Genomic DNA, 22451 nt, shown 5'->3' with positions numbered 1-22451 from the left:
CTAACACAGTCAAGAAGCGGGTAAGATCTCACTAGAAGGCATCTGGAGAATGGGCACAGCTGCTCCCTGGCCTCCTGAGTATTGACTGCTCTGAAAGATCCTGGTGACCATGTACTATAGGGACATCTGAGCCAAGTAGTTCTTCTTCTATGAGGTCCCTACCTCTGGCCACTTAGTCTCTTCAGGGAAACTGTATCCTGATATTTAGCAGAACTATCTCTGAGGAGCATAGCACAGAGAAGAGTGTCTCCTTACTGAACTTCACAACCTATAGCAGTGGTTCTCAACCAGGGTTCCTCCAGAGGTTGCTAGGGGTTCCTTGAGTAATGAGCAATTTCTGCCTCTCAGATAAGTTCCCCTGACACCATTGATCTTTTTATCCATCTGGAAGAAGATAATTCTTTCCAATGTCCACAAAGTGTAAGGAGCATTCATCCCACTGACCATCACACTAATGTATCATGAGTTGTAGATATAGATATTTTTAGCAGGGGTTCCCTGAGAGCTGAAAATAATTTCAAGGGTTCCTCTGTGTTGAAAAGGTTGAGAAAGTCTGGTATACATCATAGAGATGTGCCATGTCACAGCCGGTTTAGGGAGTCCCCCAAACATATTATTTAAAGGATTTTTGCTAATTTAACCGCTTGCCGACTGCTCACAGTATATTTACTGCGGTAGTCAGCCCCTCACAGGTAGAGCGACGTAGGTCTACATCACTAGCCTGTGAGGCTCTGGGGAGCAAGCACGCGCCTGCGGAGGCGCGCTCCCGCGCGGTCACGGACCCCCCCGCACGTGTGACCGGCGGACCCGATGTCCGCCGGTCACTCGGCGAACGTCGGGGGAGAGGGAGAAAGTCAGGCGGCTTGTGTAAACAAGCCACCTGTCATTCTCCTCGGTGTAAAAACACTGATTACACGGTTCTACAATGTAGAACCGTCGATCAGTGTCCCTACAGCTCAAGCCACAGCCAATGACAGTAAGAATCACGCCCCTAGGGACACACACAGCCCCTCCCTCCCAAATAAAGTTAACCCCTTCACTGCCAGTGTATTTTTACAGTAACAGTGCATATGTATAGCACTGATTACTGTAGAAATGTCACTGGTAACCCCAAAAGTGTCAAAAATGTCAGTCAAGGGTCCGATCTGTCCGCCACAATGTCGCAGTACCGCAAAGAAAATTGCAGATCGCCGCCATTACATGTTAAAAAAAAAAAACAACAAAAATGACAAAAATCTTTCCCTTTGTTAGTAAACGCGATAACGTTTGCGCAAACCAATAAAAATACGCTTTTTGCATTTTTTTTACCAAACATATGTAGCATAAAACAAATTGGCCGAAAATGTTAAAAAATTTTGATTTTTACATTTTTTTTTTGGGGAATGTCATATAAAAAAATGTGAAAAATATTGTTATTTTTGCAAAATTTACGCTCTTTTTTTGTTTATAGCGCATGATCAAAAAATCGCACAGGTGATCAAATACCACCAAAAGAAAGCTCTGTTTGTGGGAAAAAAAGGACGTCAAATTCGTTTAAGTACAGCGTCGCACGACCGCGCAATTGTCCGTTAAAGTCACGCAGTGCCGAATCGCAAAATACCCCCTGGTCGTTTAGCAGCCAAATCCTCCGGGGCTTAAGTGGTTAATGTTCGCCTTTAAGCAGCTCCCCTTGCCCTTTGTTTCACAATCCCTTTCCTATGTCCTAATGTCCATTACTAATCTGTACGATTCCACTCCTATTGACTTCAGCAGTGTTTGGAAACAGCATTCGAACTTCTATAAAGTTTGCTAAACTATCCTCAAACTGAACCCAGGTACATTCAGCTTATCACTAATGGTGACTCCCTACACCTTAGTAACACCAAGATAACTCCTAAAACACACATCCCTGACCCTGAGCAACTATGGCACCACATCTGTCGGTTACAGAAACCTGATGATCAAGGCATGGGCCACTAGACTATTTCAGCAGGTCTAGATGCAGAGATACTTTTCGGCTTGCAATAGACTTACACAAATCTTGTGTCTCTCCCGGACAGCGGCTCTCATAGCAATAGTCATAGGAGGACAGGTCCCGCTACAGCGACTCCAGACGTAACGTCCACACGCCCCCTTACGGAGCCGGCTGTTTTTGCTGTTCATGCTGTTTGGATACACGCGGGACGCCGCGATCGGATCTACAGCGGTCTATTATATGTGCCTACATATGCCTCTTTTATTGTGAGTAGTACTTTTAAATAAATTTATTACATGGGTTTTACGGGATTACACTATTGTCCTCTTTATTTTCCCTCCATATACTTATTACATTAACGGAGTAATCAAGAGAGATTAAGAAGTGTCATCTACTTCCTTGGCATCCATCGAATAGATTTGTATATACCTTTTTGCTGGGAGTGCTTTCTCATTCATTTGAGTAGCCATGGAGCTCTGGTAAGCTGCTCTGAATACTTGTGCACTGAGGTGTCCCCATCTTGCACTTTCCCTGGGTGTCACTGGAAGGAGTCTTCACATTATTTTGCACTTGGACTTATTTGTACTTGCACCATTTTTTTGGGATTATATTCACCATTATTTACTTGGGACACTACCCTCATTAGTATTTTGTGGATAATTTGTGGATTAAGTTTTTCACAACTTTTTATTTACCTTTTGCTGCACTTTTATTATTATGTTTATGGATCACCCTCCAATATGGCGGCAGTAAACCATGGCATGGAATGGGCCACTAGACTTGTATCAGCAGGTCTAGATGCAGAGATACTTTTCGGCCTGAAATAGACTTACATGAATCTTGTGTCTCTCCCGGACAGCGGCTCTCATAGCAATAGTCATAGGAGGACAGGTCCCGCTACAACCGACGTATCCCATGAACATTGGATCCATCAATGGCAGACAGTAACACTCTCCAAATTCACTGACTGTGTTACACTGCATGCAGGGGAAGCACCAGAGGGCACAGCAGCCTGCCAAGAGAGGGGTGAGAGAGAGAGAAGAGAGTGATTATTATCATTATACAGGGCTTATATAGTGCCCACAGTTGGAGCAGCACTTTACAAAATGAAGTGAGATGGTACAGTTACAAGATAATTCAATACAGGAGGGTTCAGAGGGCCCTGATAATGAGGGATCACAATCTGAATGGAGAGATATAGAAAAGAGGGGCAGATAGAAAGTGTAGGGAGGAGAGGGTAAGAGAGAGAATGAGAGAGGAGAGGGGAAGAGAGAGAACCAGAGAGAGGAGAGGGGAAGAGAGAGAACCAGAGAGAGGAGAGGGGAAGAGAGAGAACCAGAGAGAGGAGAGGGGAAGAGAGAGAACCAGAGAGAGGAGGGGGGAAGAGAGAGAACAAGAGAGAGGAGAGGGGAAGAGAGAGAACCAGAGAGAGGAGAGGGTAAGAGAGAGAACCAGAGAGAGGAGAGGGGAAGAGAGAGAACCAGAGAGAGGAGAGGGGAAGAGAGAGAACCAGAGAGAGGAGGGGAGAAGAGAGAGAACCAGAGAGAGGAGGGTAAGAGAGAGAACCAGAGAGAGGAGGGTAAGAGAGAGAACCAGAGAGAGGAGAGGGGAAGAGAGAGAACCAGAGAGAGGAGAGGGGAAGAGAGAGAATGAGGGAGGAGAGGGGAGGAGAGAAAGAGAGCGGAGAGAGGGAAGAGAGAGAACGAGAGAGGAGAGAGGGGAAGAGAGAGAATAAGGGAGGAGAGGAGATACCGTGGGAGAGAGAAAGTGAGATATCTGGAAGACAGAGACCTCTTTTTCTCTTCATTTTATCCTTTACCCCTAATAATGCCCTAGGAGTTCTTCTTTCTGCCCCTTCTTGGTCCTGCCAATAAAGCCTATTTGAGTTACTTTGTAGTATTTTATTGAGAAAGATCAGGGAGACAGAGAGAGAGACCAAGAAAAGAGAGATTGGGGTGGTAGAGAGAGGACAGAGGGATGGAGAGAGATCGGGAAAATAGAGAGAGAGAGAGACTGGGAAGGGAGGGAGATCAGGAGGTAGAAAGAAAGGTTAAGTAGAGAGAGATCACTGAGAGAGAGAATAGTGAGAGAGAAATCAGGAAGGTAGAGAGGGAGATCAGTGAGAGAGAGATTATGGAGGTAGAAAGAAGAATCTCTGCAAAAGAGATCACGGAGATAGAGAGAGAGAGATAAGGGGTACGGGGGTAGAGAGAGATCAGAAAGGTAGAAATAAGAATCACAGAGAAAAAGGTGGGTGAGGTAGAGAGAGAGAGATCAGAGGTACAGAGAGAGAGAGAGAGATCAGAGGTATGGAGGGAGAGAGATCAGAGGTATGGAGGGAGAGAGAGAGAGATCAGAGGTATGGAGGGAGAGAGATCAGAGGTATGGAGGGAGAGAGAGAGAGAGAGATCAGAGGTACGGGGGTACCTCTGGGTACTTTTTGGGAGTGTCTTATTACTCTCTGTGCTGGCCCAGCTCCTCTACTGCTCTTTTAACCTCCCTACATAACTTAAGGGGGAGATGAATACTATAGAGTGTCACTTGATTGACAGCTCTGAGTCTGCTGCAGCTGCTGACCAAGATGGCGCTCACCCAACAGCTGTCCCAGGACTTCTTGATGTCAGAGGCCTTTATGGGTAAATGACATGCATATACTCCAATAAATGCACATACAGTTTAATTGAGAGAGATCAGAGGTACGGAGGGAGAGAGAGCGAGAGAGCGAGATCAGAGGTATGGAGGGAGAGAGAGCGATCAGAGGTACAGAGGGAGAGGGAGAGAGATCAGAGGTACAGAGGGAGTGGAAGGTAGAGAGAGAGATCAGAGGTACAGAGGGAGAGGGAGAGAGAGCGAGATCAGAGACACAGAGGGAGAGGGAGAGAGAGCGAGATCAGAGACACAGAGGGAGAGGGAGAGAGAGCGAGATCAGAGACACAGAGGGAGAGGGAGAGAGAGCGAGATCAGAGGTACAGAGGGAGAGAGAGATCAGAGGTACAGAGGGAGAGGGAGAGAGATCAGAGGTACAGAGGGAGCGGAAGGTAGAGAGAGAGATCAGAGGTACAGAGGGAGAGGGAGAGAGAGCGAGATCAGAGGTACAGAGGGAGAGGGAGAGAGAGCGAGATCAGAGGTACAGAGGGAGAGAGAGAGAGAGAGAGATCAGAGGTACAGAGGGAGCGGAAGGTAGAGAGAGAGATCAGAGGTAAAGAGGGAGCGGGAGGGAGAGAGAGAGATCAGAGGTACAGAGGGAGAGAGAGAGATCAGAGGTACAGAGGGAGAGGGAGGAAGAGAGAGGGAGATCAGAGGTACAGAGGGAGCAGGAGGGAGAGAGAGAGATCAGAGGTACAGAGGGAGAGGGAGGGAGAGAGAGAGAGATCAGAGGTACAGAGGGAGAGAGAGAGAGATCAGATATACAGAGGGAGCGGAAGGTAGAGAGAGAGATCAGAGGTACAGAGGGAGCGGGAGGGAGAGAGAGATCAGAGGTACAGAGGGAGAGGGAGGGAGAGAGAGATCAGAGGTACAGAGGGAGAGGGAGGGAGAGAGAGAGATCAGAGGTACAGAGGGAGCGGGAGGGAGAGAGAGAGATCAGAGGTACAGAGGGAGCGGGAGGGAGAGAGAGAGATCAGAGGTACAGAGGGAGAGGGAGGGAGGGAGAGATCAGAGATACAGAGGGAGAGGGAGAGAGAGCGAGATCAGAGGTACAGAGGGAGCGGAAGGTAGAGAGAGAGATCAGAGGTACAGAGGGAGCGGGAGGGAGAGAGAGAGATCAGAGGTACAGAGGGAGCGGGAGGGAGAGAGAGAGATCAGAGGTACAGAGGGAGAGGGAGGGAGGGAGAGATCAGAGATACAGAGGGAGAGGGAGAGAGAGCGAGATCAGAGGTACAGAGGGAGCGGAAGGTAGAGAGAGAGATCAGAGGTACAGAGGGAGCGGGAGGGAGAGAGAGAGATCAGAGGTACAGAGGGAGCGGGAGGGAGAGAGAGAGATCAGAGGTACAGAGGGAGAGGGAGGGAGGGAGAGATCAGAGATACAGAGGGAGAGGGAGAGAGAGCGAGATCAGAGGTACAGAGGGAGAGGGAGGGAGGGAGAGATCAGAGATACAGAGGGAGAGAGAGATCAGAGGTACTGACAGAGAGGGAGGGAGAGAGAGAGAGAGAGAGAGAGAGAGAGAGAGATCAGAGGGAGAGGGAGGGAGAGGTATGGAGGGAGAGGGAAGAAGAGAGAGAGAGATCAGAGGTACAGAGGGAGAGGCAGGGAGAGAGAGAGATCAGAGGTACAGAGGGAGAGGCAGGGAGAGAGAGAGATCAGAGGTACAGAGGGAGAGGGAGGGAGAGAGAGAGAGATCAGAGGAACAGAGGGAGAGAGAGAGAGAGAGATGAGAGGTACGGAGGGAGAGGGAGGAAGAGAGAGAGAGATCAGAGGTACAGAGGGAGAGGCAGGGAGAGAGAGAGATCAGAGGTACAGAGGGAGAGGCAGGGAGAGAGAGAGATCAGAGGTACAGAGGGAGAGGGAGGGAGAGAGAGAGATCAGAGGTACAGAGGGAGAGGGAGGGAGAGAGAGAGAGATCAGAGGTACAGAGGGAGAGGGAGGGAGAGAGAGAGATCGAAGATAGAGAAAGAGATCATTGACATAAAAGGTTATGTAGGGATGTGAGGGTTGGAGGAGCTGGCCCAGCACAGACAGTAATTGGCCAATCCCTGAAAAGAAGAAGGGGCTATGAATGAACTATATGCAAGGAGGGAGGGGGGAACTGCTATGCAATTGACATTTTCTGGAGTGGTTGAATTCTCTATCAAGCTTAAAGGCACATTGCAGGGGAATACAAAACTGTATATGAAACAGAAAATGCCGCAGAAAAAAAAATTAAAATATTTTATTTTTAAATGTTTTTACCTGCAATTTTTTTTTTTTGTAATTTGATGACATGATCTCTTTAAGTGAGACTTTGGTATATTTCTATGCAGAGTCCACTAGAGGGCACCCAATATCCAGGATTTCGGTGTCAGGCGCCCTCTAGTGGAATCTTTAGATATTTTGTAAAGTGAGTGAAGCCCCTCTGAAGGGTTGGTGGGTGAGAAGTTACGTACAGATGCCGCAGTCCTCACAGCAATCGCACATATCGCTGCTCCATCGCGGCCCCTCGCTGATGGTCACCGTCTGCGTGGTGACAACGCCAGGCTGAGTGACAATCGTCTGCATCTTCTAATCCTGTACAGAGAATCAAAGAAAGAAAGATATAAAACAATTAAATAAAGACACAATGATTAGATTGGTTCAATTCTAGTGAAGGTTATAAAGCCAGAAAAGTTGAATGTCCAAGTCAGTATCAATTCGCATTACATTTGGCAACATTAATGCAATCCATAAACCAATATATATATAAATACATAAATATTATTTTATTTTTCTTTTCTAAAAAGTGTTAGTAAATACAAAAAGATACAGTAGATAAAAAGTATCAATTTTATTCTATCATTTGTCAATTTAAAATATCACTTAAATTATGATTCTGGTACAAAGTTATTTAAAAATCAAATGAAGATTTTTGTTTTAATTTTAAAAATAAAAAATAAAATAAATAAAAATATAATATTAAATAAAATATATTAAAAAAGAGAGAAAATATGATTTAACCGGTTGCCGACCACACGCCGTGTATTTACTGCGGCAGTGTGGCTCTCCCAGGCCAATCGACGTAGGGCTACGTCGATCGCGCGCCTGCAGCTAGGGGGCGAGTGCGCGCTACTGGTTTGCCTTGGAGAGCCACCCTGCCACAGTAAATATACGGCGTGTGGTCGACAACCGGTTAAATCATATTTGCTCTCTTTTTTACTATACTTTGTTATTTTTATTTATTTTATTTATTTTTTTTATTAAAACAAAAATCTTATTGGATCACCGAGAATGTTGATCCAACTGTTGTACCCTTCTCTAATGTGTACTTTGTTCAATAAAGCTTTTTGGAAAAAAAAAAACAAAAAAAAAAACAAAAATCCAATGCAAGTATCAGGCGGCTCCAATTGCCGCCGGCCACCCGCGATCGCTCCCCGCTGAGAGAGAAGAAAGGTCGGATGTTGTAAACCCAGCCGTCTTCTCCCTGAAATGATCACAGAGCGCCTGTGATCCTTCTATATAAGATCACAGGTCTCTATGGTCATTTCAGAAGCCACGCCCCCCACAGTTATAATCACTCCCCTAGGTACACATTTAACCCCTTGATCACCCACAGTGTTAACCCCTTCCCTGCCAGTGTCATTAGTACAGTGACAGTGCATATTTTTAGCACTGATTACTGTAGTAATGTCACTGGTCCCCCCCAAAAGTGTCAAAAATGTCAGTTAGGGGTCCGATCTGTCCGCTGCAATGTCGCAGTCCTGCAAAAAAAAATCATAGATCACCGTCATTACTAGTAAAAAAAAAAAAAAACAATAAAAATGACATAAATCTTTCCCCTAGTTTGTAGATGCGAAAACTTTTGCGCAAACCAATCAAAATACGCTTATTGCAATTTTTTTTTACCAAAAATATGTAGCAGAAAACAAATTGGCCCAAAATGTTAGAATTTTTTTTTTTTTTTTTTTGGGGGGGGGGGGGATGTTATATAGCAGAAAGTGAAAAATATTGTTTTTTTTTTTTTTTTTTCAGAATTGTCGCTCTTTTTTTGTTTATAGCGCAAAAAATGAAATTCGCACAGGTGATCAAATGCCACCAAAAGAAATCTCTGTTTGTGGGGGAAAAAAAAAGGACATCAATTTTATTTGGGTACAGCGTCGCACGACCGCGCAATTGTCAGTTAAAGTCACGCAGTGCCAAGTTGAAAAAAGTGGCCTGGTCATTAAGGGGGCAAATCCTTTCCGGTCTTAAAGTGGTTAATGCAATCCATAAACCAATATAAAAATAAATAAATAAATATTATTTTCTTTTTCTTTTCTGAAAATTGTTAGTAAAAACAAAAAGGTACTGTAGATAAAAAGTATCAATTTTATTCTATCATTTAAAACGTCACTTAAATTATGATTCTGGTACCTAAGATATTAAAAATGAAATAAAGATTTTTGTTTTAATTAAAAAAATAAAAATAAAAATAAAAAAATAAAAAATAAAAATAACAAAACATATTAAAAAAAAAAAGAGAGAAAATATGATTTAAATATTTGCAGTGAATTAAAAAAAAAAAAAAAAAAGAGAGAGAAAAGAGGAGATAGTTAAGGGTTATTAGGGTAAGGAAGTGTTAATAAGGGTTTGAAGTGAGGAGCACGTGCAGTACAGTGGCTCAGTGGTTAGCACATCTGCCTGGGGGTTGTCGGTTCAAATCCCCACCACAGCACTGTCTGCACAGAGTCTGCTTGTTCTCACCCTGCCTGGGTTTCCTCCCACACTACAAAAACATGCTGACAGGCTAATTGGTTCCGGTCTAAACTGGTCCTGGTGTGAATGTGAGTAAGGCTCCGTTCACATGTTAGCGTATGGATCGCGGGCAGAACCGCCGCGATTCCGCCCGCGATCCGGAGATTATTGCAAATCGCGGGACGCCTGTGCGTTGCCCCTTGATTTGCAATAGCCCCCCAAACGCTGAGCGATGTTGCCGCGATTTTCGCCTGCCGAATCGCGGTAACATCGCGCAAAAAAAATCGCGGGACGCAATACGCTCCAAAGAAGCTCTTGTACTTGTCAGGCGGCTTTAACTAAAATCATACACAGATGAAAGCTTAACTCTATAATTTGCAGATAAATGAAGCAAAATAGACGCAAAAGTGAGGATAGTACCCGGTATTATCTCCTGTCTGATCAATGTTTATAAACAATGTTACTTTGTATCTCTCTATCTCCTGTCTGAGCAATGTTTATAAACAATGTTACTTTGTATCTCTCTATCTCCCGTCTGATCAATGTTTATAAACAATGTTACTTTGTATCTGTCTATCTCCTGTCTGATCAATGTTTATAAACAATGTTACTTTGTATCTCTCTATCTCCTGTCTGATCAATGTTTATAAACAATGTTACTTTGTATCTCTCTATCTCCCCTCTGATCAATGTTTATAAACAATGTTACTTTGTATCTCTCTATCTCCCGTCTGATCAATGTTTATAAACAATGTTACTTTGTATCTCTATCTCCTGTCTGATCAATGTTTATAAACAATGTTACTTTGTATCTCTCTATCTCCCGTCTGATCAATGTTTATAAACAATGTTACTTTGTATCTGTCTATCTCCTGTCTGATCAATGTGCATAAACAATGTTACTTTGTATCTCTCTATCTCCTGTCTGATCAATGTTTATAAACAATGTTACTTTGTATCTCTCTATCTCCTGTCTGATCAAGGTTTATAAACAATGTTACTTTGTATCTCTCTATCTCCTGTCTGAACAATGTTTATAAACAATGTTACTTTGTATCTCTCTATCTCCTGTCTGAGCAATGTTTATAAACAATGTTACTTTGTATCTCTCTATCTCCTGTCTGATCAATGTTTATAAACAATGTTACTTTGTATCTCTCTATCTCCTGTCTGATCAATGTTTATAAACAATGTTACTTTGTATCTCTCTATCTCCTGTCTGATCAATGTTTATAAACAATGTTACTTTGTATCTCTATCTCCTGTCTGATCAATGTTTATAAACAATGTTACTTTGTATCTCTCTATCTCCCATCTGACCGATGTTTATAAACAATGTTACTTTGTATCTCTCTATCTCCCATCTGACCGATGTTTATAAACAATGTTACTTTGTATTGTCCACGGGAAGCAGGTTACAGTGCCCAGCATGCGCTCTGCTGGGGAGAGAGTGCCTGGAACCCAGGAAAAGCTCAGGGAGTAAACGCTACATTGTAACAGCTAAAGGATACAAAATAGAAGATTGTGCTGGGAAAAGAGGGCCGACTTCCCAGTGCCACCAGAGAGAGAGCCACGCTGCCCAGGACCACCAGAGAGAGAGAGAGAGAGAGAGAGCCACACTGCCCAACACCACCAGAGAGAGAGCCACGCTGCCCAACACCACCAGAGAGAGAGCCACGCTGCCCAGCACCACCAGAGAGAGAGCCACGCTGCCCAGCACCACCAGAGAGAGAGCCACGCTGCCCAGCACCACCAGAGAGAGAGCCACGCTGCCCAGCACCACCAGAGAGAGAGCCACGCTGCCCAGTACCCCCAGAGAGAGAGCCACACTGCCCAGCCAAACCAAAAATAGAGAGCCATGCTGCCCATCACCACCAGAGATAGAGCCACGCTGCCCAGGACCACCAGAGAGAGTCACACTGCCCAGCACCACCAGAGAGAGAGACACACTGCCCAACACCACCAGAGAGAAAGCAAAGCTTCCCAGCACCACCAGAAAGAGAGAGCCACCCTGCCCAACACCACCAGAGAGAGAGAGAGCCACACTGCCCAGCACCACCAGAGAGAGGAGAAAAACACTGCCCAGCACCACCAGAGAGAGAGAGAGACATGCTGCCAAGCACCACCAGAGAGAGAGAGCCACACTGCCCAGCACCACCAGAGAGAGCGAGAGACACACTGTCCAGCACCATCAGAGAGAGAGCCACGCTGCTCAACACCACCAGAGAGAGAGCCACACTGACCCGCACCACCAGAAAGAGAGAGCCACGATGCCAAGCACCACCAGATAGAGAGAGCCACGCTGCCTGGCACCCCCAGAGAGAGAGCCACACTGCCCAGCACCACCAGAGAGAGAGAGAGACCTGCTGCCCAGCACCACCAGAAAGAGAGAGCCACATTGCCCAGCGCCACCAAAAAGAGAGCCACACTGCCCGAAACCAGCAGATAGAGAGAGCCACACTGCCCAGCACCACCAGAAAGAGAGCCACGCTGCCCAGCACCACCAGAGAGAGAGCCACGCTGCCCAGCATCACCAGAAAGAGAGAGACTGAGCCGCTGCCAGGGTACAGATATACTACACTGACCAGAGTCACCCCGGGTAACTGCAGTTTTGCTGGGTCTGGTAGGAGGCTATAACTGCTCCTAGAGACGGAGTCATTAGGAACTGTCCTTTAGCCCCAATACTGCCTGCAGGGCTTATTGACCCCCGCAATGCGCATCAACAAGCTCCAACGCTGGGCTGCCAGCCCCAAAAACAGAGGAGGGGGATAACACCATGTTTTACACACCTGGTGACACCAACGCTAGTGATGCCACTGCTTCCCGGTCTTCCGGATGGGTCCAGAGACACAGATGTGGGCCTGCGGACCACAGCTGAAGAAAAAGGTGGAAAGGCTTCGCAAAAATCTTCACCCCCACAACCTCCAGGCTCCTACATACGCTGCATGCGTATAATGCTCTGGGCCGGTGACTGACTCCACCCCCAAAATGGTAGCAGTCATTCAAAACATGGGGTATACATGGGCAGGGCAAAGGAGGTGAAGTCAAGGGTGGAGCCAGGGGGGGCGGCAAAATTAGGTTTCGCATAGGGTGTTAAAAATCCTTGCAACGGCCCTGTCTCCACCCCAGTCCTCCAGACTGACACTCAGGAGATCTCCCGGACCTGCTGACCTTCTCCCGCTGTCCTCTCCTTGCCCCCATGCCTCATGGAAGGATATCCTCAGTGTGTTGTAAAGGTTCAAAGGTTCCCTGCAGCCCCCGAGCCCCAGGCCTGAGGTCAACCCCCCCCCACTACATCTCCAATCTTCCACCCGACTGTCCCTGCTGGCATGACCTTATTTATGAGGGGCCTACCGCCTTCAAGACCCTTTGCTGGGGATCGGTTGGGGCCCTCATGAATATGCCAAGCAGCTCCACCTAGCCTCCACCCACTACATCTGGAAGCTTCTCCAAGGTTCCAGAAAGCAGGGGAGGCACCAGAGATGCTGCTTGCATCCCATGACAGAATTGCCAGAGATGGCCCCACCCTCCCTCGAACACATGAAAGGTGATTAACAGCCTCAGCTGTTCAGGTTTTATTATATGTCTGTTTAGGGGGGAGGTGTCTATTTCCTCCACTCAGGTCTCAGATTACACTGAGCTCTCCTCTCTATTCTGTGCAGTGTTTGAAGTGAGATCCCTGCCCCTGCCTGCTAAAGCTGAGAAATATCCTTTGATCTGTATGTTTTAGAAGGATTTAGAGAAGAGAGTTCAATTTCATCACGGGCCACATCAGCATTATGGTTGCCCTCAAAGGGCCGGTTGTATCTGTAAGACTAGATGTCTAGAACAACGTACCCCCCCCCAACCCCCACCCCCACATCAGATGTCCAAAGCCCTCCAGCCATCAGAAGTCAAGAGTCCCCCGCCCTTCCCTACATCACAGTGCACCCCACTTACTTTGTGCTGCTGCCGAGAAGGGGCTGGGGGCGGAGTTGGGAAGCAGAGAGTGCAGCTTCTGGAGGAGGACCAGGGGATCGCTTGAGTCAGCTGCCGGGGTCTGATAAATGCTGAGACAAGAGGAGGCGGCGACAAGAGTGTGCTGCAGCTGCACAGAGAGGCACAGGATCTGTAGGAGGAGTTCTGTCCTCCTCTCTGCTGCCGACTGCTGAGATTGGGGGTAGGAAGAGATGAGCCTCTCCACAGCTGCATGGAGAAATGCAGGATCTGCCAAAGGAGTTCTGTCCTCCCCTCTGCTGACAACTGCTGAGATTGGGGGAGGAAGAGATAATCCTCTCCGTGGCTAAAAGGAGAAGCACAGGATCGGGTGGAGGAGTTCTGTCCTCCTCTCTTCTGCCAACTGCTGAGATGGGGGAAGGAAGAGATGAGCCTCTCCACAGCTGCATGGAGAAATGCAGTATCTGGAGGAGTAGTTCTGTCCTCCTTGCTGATGCTGACTGCTGAGATGGTGGGGGAGGAAGAGAAGAGCCTCTCCACAGTGCATGGAGAAGCACAGGATCTGCCGAAGGAGTTCTTTCCTCCCCTCTGCTGACGACTGCTGGGATAGGGGGGATTAAGCCTCTCTGTGGCTACATGGACAAGCACAGGATCGGGTGGAGGAGTTCTGTCCTCCTCTCTTCTGCCAACTGCTGAGATGGGGGAAGGAAGAGATGAGCCTCTCCCCAGCTGCACAGAGAGGCACAGGATCTGTAGGAGGAGTTCTGTCCTCTCCTCTGCTGCCAACTGCTGAGACAGGGGAAAAGAAGAGATGAGCCTCTCCGTAGCTACATGGAGAAGTGCAGGTACTGATGGAGGAATTATGTCCTCCTCTCTGCTGCTGACTGCTGAGATGGGGGAGGAAGAGATATGTCTTTCTGCAGCTGAATGGAGAAGCACAGAATCTGTCAGAGGAGTTCTGTCCTCCTCTCTGCTGCCAACTGCTAACATGGGGCATGGGGAGGGAGGGCAGAGACAATCTTCCCTGTGTTTGCACAAAGAAGTGCAGGATCTGGTGGAGGAGTTCTGTCCTCCTCTTTGCTGCTGACTGCTGAGATGGGGAGCGATGAACCTCTCCACAGCTGCACAGAGAAGTGCAGGGTCTGGTGGAGGAGTTCTGTCCTCCTCTCTACTACCAACTGCTGAAATGCGAGGAGGGTGGATACGAGAGTCTCTGCAGTTGCATTACTGCTGAATGCTGAAATGGGGGGGGGGGGGGTACGAGAGTCTCTGCAGTTGCATTACTGCTGAATGCTGAAATGGGGGGGTACGAGAGTCTCTGCAGTTGCCTGAAGAAGCACAGGATCTGGCGGAAGAGTTCTGTCTTCATCTCTGCTGCCGACTGCTGAGACAGCAAATGTGGGGTACCCCTTTATTACATGACCCCCCATACAGTAGCACATCTCTAACTGGTCTTCAATGACCTTACAAATATTTATACAATGGTGATAGGTGGACCTTGTATTGGCTGAAGGTGGAGGACAGCAGATGGACATTCAATAAATAGTATGAGGTCAAATTCCAGAAGGCAGTGCAGCCAGGCAGATAACAGAACAGGGGGTGGGGGGGGGTTCTGATTTCCAGATAAAGGGGACTAATAATGAGGTCAGATGTGAGAACTTGCAGCAGAGTCTTCCTGTAATGCAAGAGGAAGAGATATGAACCTTCCGCACCCTGCAAGTTCAATGCTGGTGCATACAGATCATTACATCACCCATCTGCCTGCAATCTGCTCAGCTGTGCCTCACCGGGTGCAAATAATCTGCAGCATTTATATATAATAAATAATAATAGTGTGTGACTAAGGGGGAGATTAGAGTGTAAGCTCCTCTAGTGCAGAGACTGATGTGACTGTGGGGGAGGGGACATTAGAGCGTAAGCTCCTCTGGTACAGAGACTGATGTGACTGTGGGGGAGGGGACATTAGAGTGTAAGCTCCTCTGGTACAGAGACTGATGTGACTGTGGGGGAGGGGACATTAGAGTGTAAGCTCCTCTGGTACAGAGACTGATGTGACTTGGGGGGAGGGGACATTAGAGTGTAAGCTCCTCTGGTACAGAGACTCATGTGACTGTGGGGGGAGGAGACATTAGAGTGTAAGCTCCTCTGGTACAGAGACTGATGTGACTGTGGGGGAGGGGACATTAGAGTGTAAGCTCCTCTGGTACAGAGACTGATGTGACTGTGGGGGAGGGGACATTAGAGTGTAAGCTCCTCTGGTACAGAGACTGATGTGACTGTGGGGGGACATTAGAGTGTAAGCTCCTCTGGTACAGAGACTGATGTGATTAGCTCAGTGATCTCTGTACAGCACTGCAGTATATGTCAGAGCTATATAAATGTATAATAATAATAGTGTGTGACTGTGGGGGAGGGGACATTAGAGTGTAAGCTCCTCTGGTACAGAGACTGATGTGACTGTGGGGGAGGGGTCATTAGAGTGTAAGCTCCTCTGGTGCAGAGACTGATGTGACTGTGGGGGAGGGGACATTAGAGTGTAAGCTCCTCTGGTACAGAGACTGATGTGACTGTGGGGGGAGGAGACATTAGAGTGTAAGCTCCTCTGGTGCAGAGACTGATGTGACTGTGGGGGGGGGGGAGGGGACATTAGAGTGTAAGCTCCTCTGGTACAGAGACTGATGTGACTGTGGGGGAGGGGACATTAGAGTGTAAGCTCCTCTGGTACAGAGACTGATGTGACTGTGGGGGGAGGGGACATTAGAGTGTAAGCTCCTCTGGCACAGAGACTGATGTGACTGTGGGGGAGGAGACATTAGAGTGTAAGCTCCTCTGGTACAGAGACTGATGTGACTGTGGGGGGAGAGGACATTAGAGTGTAAGCTCCTCTGGTACAGAGACTGATGTGACTGTGATCCCTGTACAGCGCTGCGGTATATGTCAGAGCTATATTCTGTTCCTCTGGTCTCGCTGTGTGATATGGAAATCAGCGATGTGTTTCAGTTTTCAGTCTCGGTATCATTTCTTGCGGATGTCTCTGATCCCCGGCACAATCCCCCCCCCCCCCCTCCCCGCTCTCTGCGCTCAGCATGCCGTGCAGTGCTGTGTGTGTCTATGAGCTGGCAGCGCTCCCTGGATTCTGTACAGGATAAACATTTATGTATGGAAGGATCCGATGACTCAGACTTTAATCATACTTGCGGCACCGTGTCTATTATTATTATTATTATTACTATTAATATTATTATTATTATTATTATTATGGCTCACCCACATTTTCCTTTACCTGTCCGGCATTACGTTCATTACCGAACAAAAAAATCACGGGACACACAGGAGATTTTTAGTAGCTCAGTCACACCCACCAGCATTCAATGGCTACAGTGATGAGAATCAAAGACTTTCTGTTAGGGGTGCACGAAAAATGATCACCCGAAAATAAGCATTTTGTTGATAGGAAAAAAAAAAAAGTGACGATAATGGCATGCTGCGTCCCTTTGACTTCAATGCAAATTTGCATCCTATTGGCTTCAATGCAAAATCAGATCCTATTGACTTTAATGCAAAAAGCCCCCTATTGACTGCAGTGCAAAATCGCATCCCACTGACTGCAATGCAAAACCGTGTGTCCCATTGACTTCAATTACAAAATCGCATCCCATTGACATTAATGCAAAAACACCCCTTATTGATCGCAATGCAAAATCGCGTCCCGTTGAGTTCAATGCAAAATCGCATCTCATTGACTTCAATGCAAAAAAACACGTCCCATTGACTGCAATGCAAAATTGCATCCCCTGAACTGCAATGCAAAATTGCATCCCATTGACTTCAATGCAAAATTGTGTCCCATTAACTTTAATGCAAAGACGTCCCTATTGACTGCAATGCAAAATCGTGTCCCATTGACTTTAATGCAAAATTGCATTCCATTGACTTTAATGGAAAAACACCCCCTATTGACTGCAATGCAAACTCACATCTTATTGGCATCAATGCAAAATCGGGTTCTATTGACTTTAATGCAAAAAGCCCCCTATTGACTGCAGTGCAAAATCGCATCCCACTGACTGCAATGCAAAACCGTGTCCCATTGACTTCAATTACAAAATCACATCCCATTGACTTTAATGCAAAAACACCCCTTATTGATCGCAATGCAAAATCGTGTCCCATTGAGTTCAAGGCAAAATTGCATCCTATTGGCTTCAATATAAAACTCCCCCTATTGACTGCAATGCAAAATTGCATCCTATTCACTTCAATTACAAAATCGCATCCCATTGGCTTTAATGCAAAAACACCCCTTATTGATCGCAATGCAAAATTGCGTCCCCTTGACTTCAATGCAAAAACACCTCCTAGTGACTGCAATGTAAAATCGCGTTTTATTGACTTCAATGCAAAATCACGTCCCATTGACTTCAATGCAAAGTTGTCCCTATTGACTGCAGTGCAAAATCCCGTCCTATCGACTTCAATGCAAAAACACATCCCATTGACTTCAATGCAAAAACACCCCCTAGTGACTGCAATGCAAAATCGCGTTCCATTGACTTCAATGCAAAATCATGTCCCATTAACTTCAATGCAAAGACGTCCCTATTGACTGCAATGCAAAATCGCGTCTTATTGATTTCAATGCAATATCGCGTCCCATTGACTTCAATGCAAAATCGCATTCTATTGACTTTAATGCAAAAACACCCCTTATTGTCCTCAATGCAAAATTGCATCCCATTGACTTCAATGCAAAATCGCATTCTATTGACTTTAATGCAAAAACACCCCTTATTGTCCTCAATGCAAAATTGCATCCCATTGACTTCAATGCAAAATCGCATCCCATTGACGTCAATGCAAAAATGCCCCCCCAGTGACTGCAATGCAAAAACGCATCCCATTGACTTCAATGCAAAATCACATCCCGTTGACTTTAATTAAAAAACACCCCTTATTGACTGCAATGCCAAAATCGCGTTCCTTTGACTTCAATGCAAAGACGTCCCTATTGACTGCAATACGAAATCGCATCCCATTGACTTCAATGCAAAAACGCCCCCTATTGACTGCAGTGTGAAATCGCATCCCTGTGTAGGGATCAATCCCTACTCTAAGGGTGCATACACTCTACTGTGCTCAACAGTAGATCCCTCCCAGCACCCCCCCCCCCGCAACATAAGACTCACCCCCAGCAACAATACATCCTGCACCAGCAACAATCGACCTCCATAGATCCCCCTGCAAACATAGATCCCCTCTAGCAACAATAGATTCCCCAGCACCAGTAGACCCTCCAGCAGTTAGCAACAAAGATCCATCCCTCAACAGTAGATCCCTCCCAAGAATGATTGACCCCCCCAGCAACATAAGACCCACCCTCAGCCACAAAAGATCTCCCACGAGCAACAGAAGACCTCCCTAGCAACAATAGACCCCCTTCCTCCACAAAAATAGATCCACTTCAGCAACAAAAGATTCCCCAGCACCAATAGACTCTCTAGAACACCTCAGTATGCCTTGCAATTAAATACAATCAGTTCTGGAGGTGCCGGAACTGTGTTCCCCCGCGTTCCTGATGAAAAAAAGCCCTGCATAGATCTATACTTAGACAAAGTTAACAAAAGAAATGTAGCACCCTCTCAGGTAGGTGCTAGATGAGAGTATAGTTTGTGGGTCTTTCTGCTAACCAGAGAGATTGCCAGGTAAATCTTTATTGTTCTCTGCCTACCAGAGAGCAGGATCTGCTAGTGAGGTCTACTCATTGCGCTCAAGGACAGCTCCGTTGGTCAGAAATGTTTCACACTGGTCCAATAGAGAGGCATATTGGACAGTGGGAGGAAACCTGACTAATGAGGGCATAAACATTTGTTACAACCCTTGTGATTGGCAGAGGAAAGTGCATCTGTGCATGCAGGGTGAATGTATAAATGCCAAGAGCACATGTGCTCTGGGTCTTTCAGGTGGAGAGCGTGGTCCTGGAGGGAGGGGGTGGCTTGCCCTTCTCTATAGAAGCTGCCATGTGGCCTCAGGTGGTTGACCTGAGGACTTAAGAGTCAGAGAGGAGCTGAACCCAGATGTCCTGCAGAGCTGACTGGAAGGAGACACTGGAAAGGATCTGATTCTGACCACATGAGTACAGATCGGAGTTTTGGGGCCTGTCCTGAGATGGCCACCTCTTCTGCTAGAAGAATCAGTGGACGGTTGTCAGTCAAGGGGATTCTAGAGAGTTTTCTGAAGATAATGTAGTCGCATCAAATCTGCTGCTAGAGAGAGCAAGAGGACCTAATTATTCCATACAAGTGGCAGCATGGTGAAAGCATTGTGTCTGCTTCCACAAGGAACCTGGCGAGGCCAAGTGAGAATTGTCCTTATCTACTGTGAATAGTTCAGTTGCTGTATCCCACTATTCCCTTCTCCCATCCAAGTTACACAATATATATATAAAAACGAATACCCTGCCAGGGGTGGACTGACAACTCATGGGGCCCCCGGGCAATCAGAGATCACGGGGCCCCCTGTGTCCACACTCAAGCCACACAAAGCCCCACCTACAAATTGCAGCTCAGCCACATAGAGTGGGCATTTAAATATCTACCACAGCATAGCCTGCATGGAAGTTCCTGGCTTCTTTCTGTAGTGTGTAGCCTCTCATGGGGCCCCCTACTGACCCTGGGCCCTCAGGCAGTGCCCTAATCCCCGAATGGTCAGTCCGCCCCTTCCCTGGACTGTTTATTGAGTAAGGACCAACTGATAGTAAGGTGGCATGTGTGAAAAATCCCCTAGTGGATGTCTGCAGGTAATCAAAGGCAGGACCAAGAAGTCATACCACAGCAAGCCCTATGGGGACAGTGCTACAGAAAAAAAAATGACAATGTATGTGTAGCACCCTCTAGTCTGTGCTAGTTGGTAGTGTTGGTTTATTAGAGTAGGAAAATGTTAGCTCAGGGCTGTGAATCTGGGTCAGGGTTCAGTGAGTAGGGGCTGGATGACTCATCCTGACAGCTCATCTGGTGCCTCCCCTGGTCTAGAAGGTTGTAGAAACTTCTAGAGCTGGTGGGTGGAGGCTAGGAGGGGCTGCTTGGAATATATATGGGGACCTTAGCCAATACGTAGTAAAGGGCTGGCAGGGGACAGGCCACCTCATAAATAGACATAGGCCATGCCAACAGGGGCAGTCTGGTGAAAGATGGAGATTACAATTTGTGGAGGCTGTTATTGGCCCTGAGGGGTGCCACCTAGTCTGGGGGGGTTGGTGACTTTGGGCTGTGGCTCAGGTGCTGGAAGAATCCTGCCACAACACACAGGAGGAAGCCCTTCCTGGAGGCACAGAGAGGACAGCAGGAGCAGGTCAGCACTACTGGGGACTTACAAGGGGGAGACTGCCACAAGTAGCCAGTTCTCTCTGAAGATAGCGAAGTGCTTCAAAAGAGAAGTACTGGATTTTATTCTTTTCAGAATCATACTTACCTAGGTGCATGCTGCATTTGTCCCCCGGTGGCTCTAAGAGTGAGAACTGAGCGATCAAACACCGCCGATCACTCGGTTCTCAGAGCTCAGTGAGCAGAGATATGGTGACTTTCAGTCAGCGGAGCTGTGGAGGGGGTGGAAGCAGGTGGGGCGAGGAGCAGGAAGAGTGGAACTTCCTCTTTTGGGGGAAGTTCTGCTTTAATGATCGTAGCAAGTTCTCAGATCAGCAGCCAGCACGTGTCCCTGTTGTTCCCCCGGCTCTTCGCACACACTCTTGCAGCAGCCTGTGTCTCTTACCCGGTCTGCTCTCTCACTGCAGCCAGGACCAGTACCATCCTAATAGCATCATGGGCCCCTGGGCAAAGTAATTCACCAGTCAACATACAGTGTCTGCATCACAGTGTCCCCTTACATCAGGTACTTCCATCACAATGTCCCCATAAATCAGGTGTTCCCATCACAGTGTCCCCATACATCAGATGTCCCCCATCACAGTGTCCCCATACATCAGGTGTCCCCATCACAGTGTCCCCATACATCAGGTGTCCCCCATCACAGTGTCCCCATACATCAGGTGTCCCCATACATCAGGTGTCCCCATCACAGTGTCCACTTACATCAGGTGTCCCTATCACAGTGTCCCCATACATCAGGTGTCCCCATGCATGAGGTGTCCCCATCACAGTGCCCCTTACATGAGGTGTCCCCCATCACAATGCCCCTTACATCAGGTGTCCTCATCACAGTGTCCCCTTACATCAGGTGTCCCCATCACAGAGCCCCTATACATCAGGTGTCCCCATCACAGTGCCCCTATACATCAGGTGTCCCCATACATTAGGTGTCCCTATCACAGTGTTCCCTTACACCAGGTGTCCTTATCACAGTGTTCCCTTACACCAGGTGTCCCCCTCACAGTGTCCCCATACATCAGGTGTCCCCATCACAGTGACCCTTACATCAGGTGTCCTCATCACAGTGTCCCCTTACATCAGGTGTCCCTATCACAGTGTCTCCATACATCAGTTGTCCCCCATCACAGTATCCCCATACATCAGGTGTTCCCATCACAGTGTCCCCATACATTAGGTGTCCCCATCACAGTGTCCCCATACATTAGGTGTCCCTATCACAGTGTCCCCTTACATCAAGTGTCCTTATCACAGTATCCCCATACATCAGGTGTTCCCCATCAGTGTCCCCATACATCAGGTGTTCCCTATCACAGTATCCCCATACATCAGGTGTTCCCCATCTCAGTGTCCCCATACATCAGGTGTTCCCCATCTCAGTGTCCCCATACATTAGGTGTCCCCATCACAGTGTCCCCATACATTAGGTGTCCCTATCACAGTGTCCCCTTACATCAAGTGTCCTTATCACAGTATCCCCATACATCAGGTGTTCCCATCACAGTGTCCCCATACATTAGGTGTCCCCATCACAGTGTCCCCATACATTAGGTGTCCCTATCACAGTGTCCCCTTACATCAAGTGTCCTTATCTCAGTGTCCCCATACATCAGGTGTTCCCCATCACAGTATCCCCATACATCAGGTGTTCCCCATCTCAGTGTCCCCATACATCAGGTATTCCCCATCAGTGTCCCCATACATCAGGTGTTCCCCATCAGTGTCCCCATACATCAGGTGTTCCCCATCACAGTATCCCCATACATCAGGTGTTCCCCATCTCAGTGTCCCCATACATCAGGTGTTCCCCATCTCAGTGTCCCCATACATCAGGTGTCCC

The 22451-nt window shown here is 47.3% G+C and overlaps 1 protein-coding gene across 2 annotated transcripts in view; it reads right to left on the bottom strand.

Annotated features, from left to right (window-relative positions):
- LOC309554241 (placenta-specific gene 8 protein-like) overlaps positions 1-22451 on the bottom strand; it is a 44516-nt gene that overhangs the window by 7009 nt on the left and 15056 nt on the right. For both annotated transcript variants that reach the window (XM_082255878.1, XM_082255879.1), the window contains exons 2-3: positions 7037-7157; positions 2788-2966 (exon numbers count right to left, since the gene is read on the bottom strand). In XM_082255878.1, coding sequence (XP_082112004.1) covers positions 2788-2966; positions 7037-7148 — 291 coding nt within the window. In that variant the 5' untranslated portion in view covers positions 7149-7157. The remainder of the gene's footprint in view (positions 1-2787; positions 2967-7036; positions 7158-22451) is intronic.

Source organism: Pelophylax lessonae (assembly GCF_965119305.1).
Source record: "Pelophylax lessonae genome assembly, chromosome: 4".
Taxonomy (NCBI): Eukaryota; Metazoa; Chordata; class Amphibia; order Anura; family Ranidae; genus Pelophylax; species Pelophylax lessonae.
This window is presented reverse-complemented; position numbering and strand designations above follow the sequence as displayed.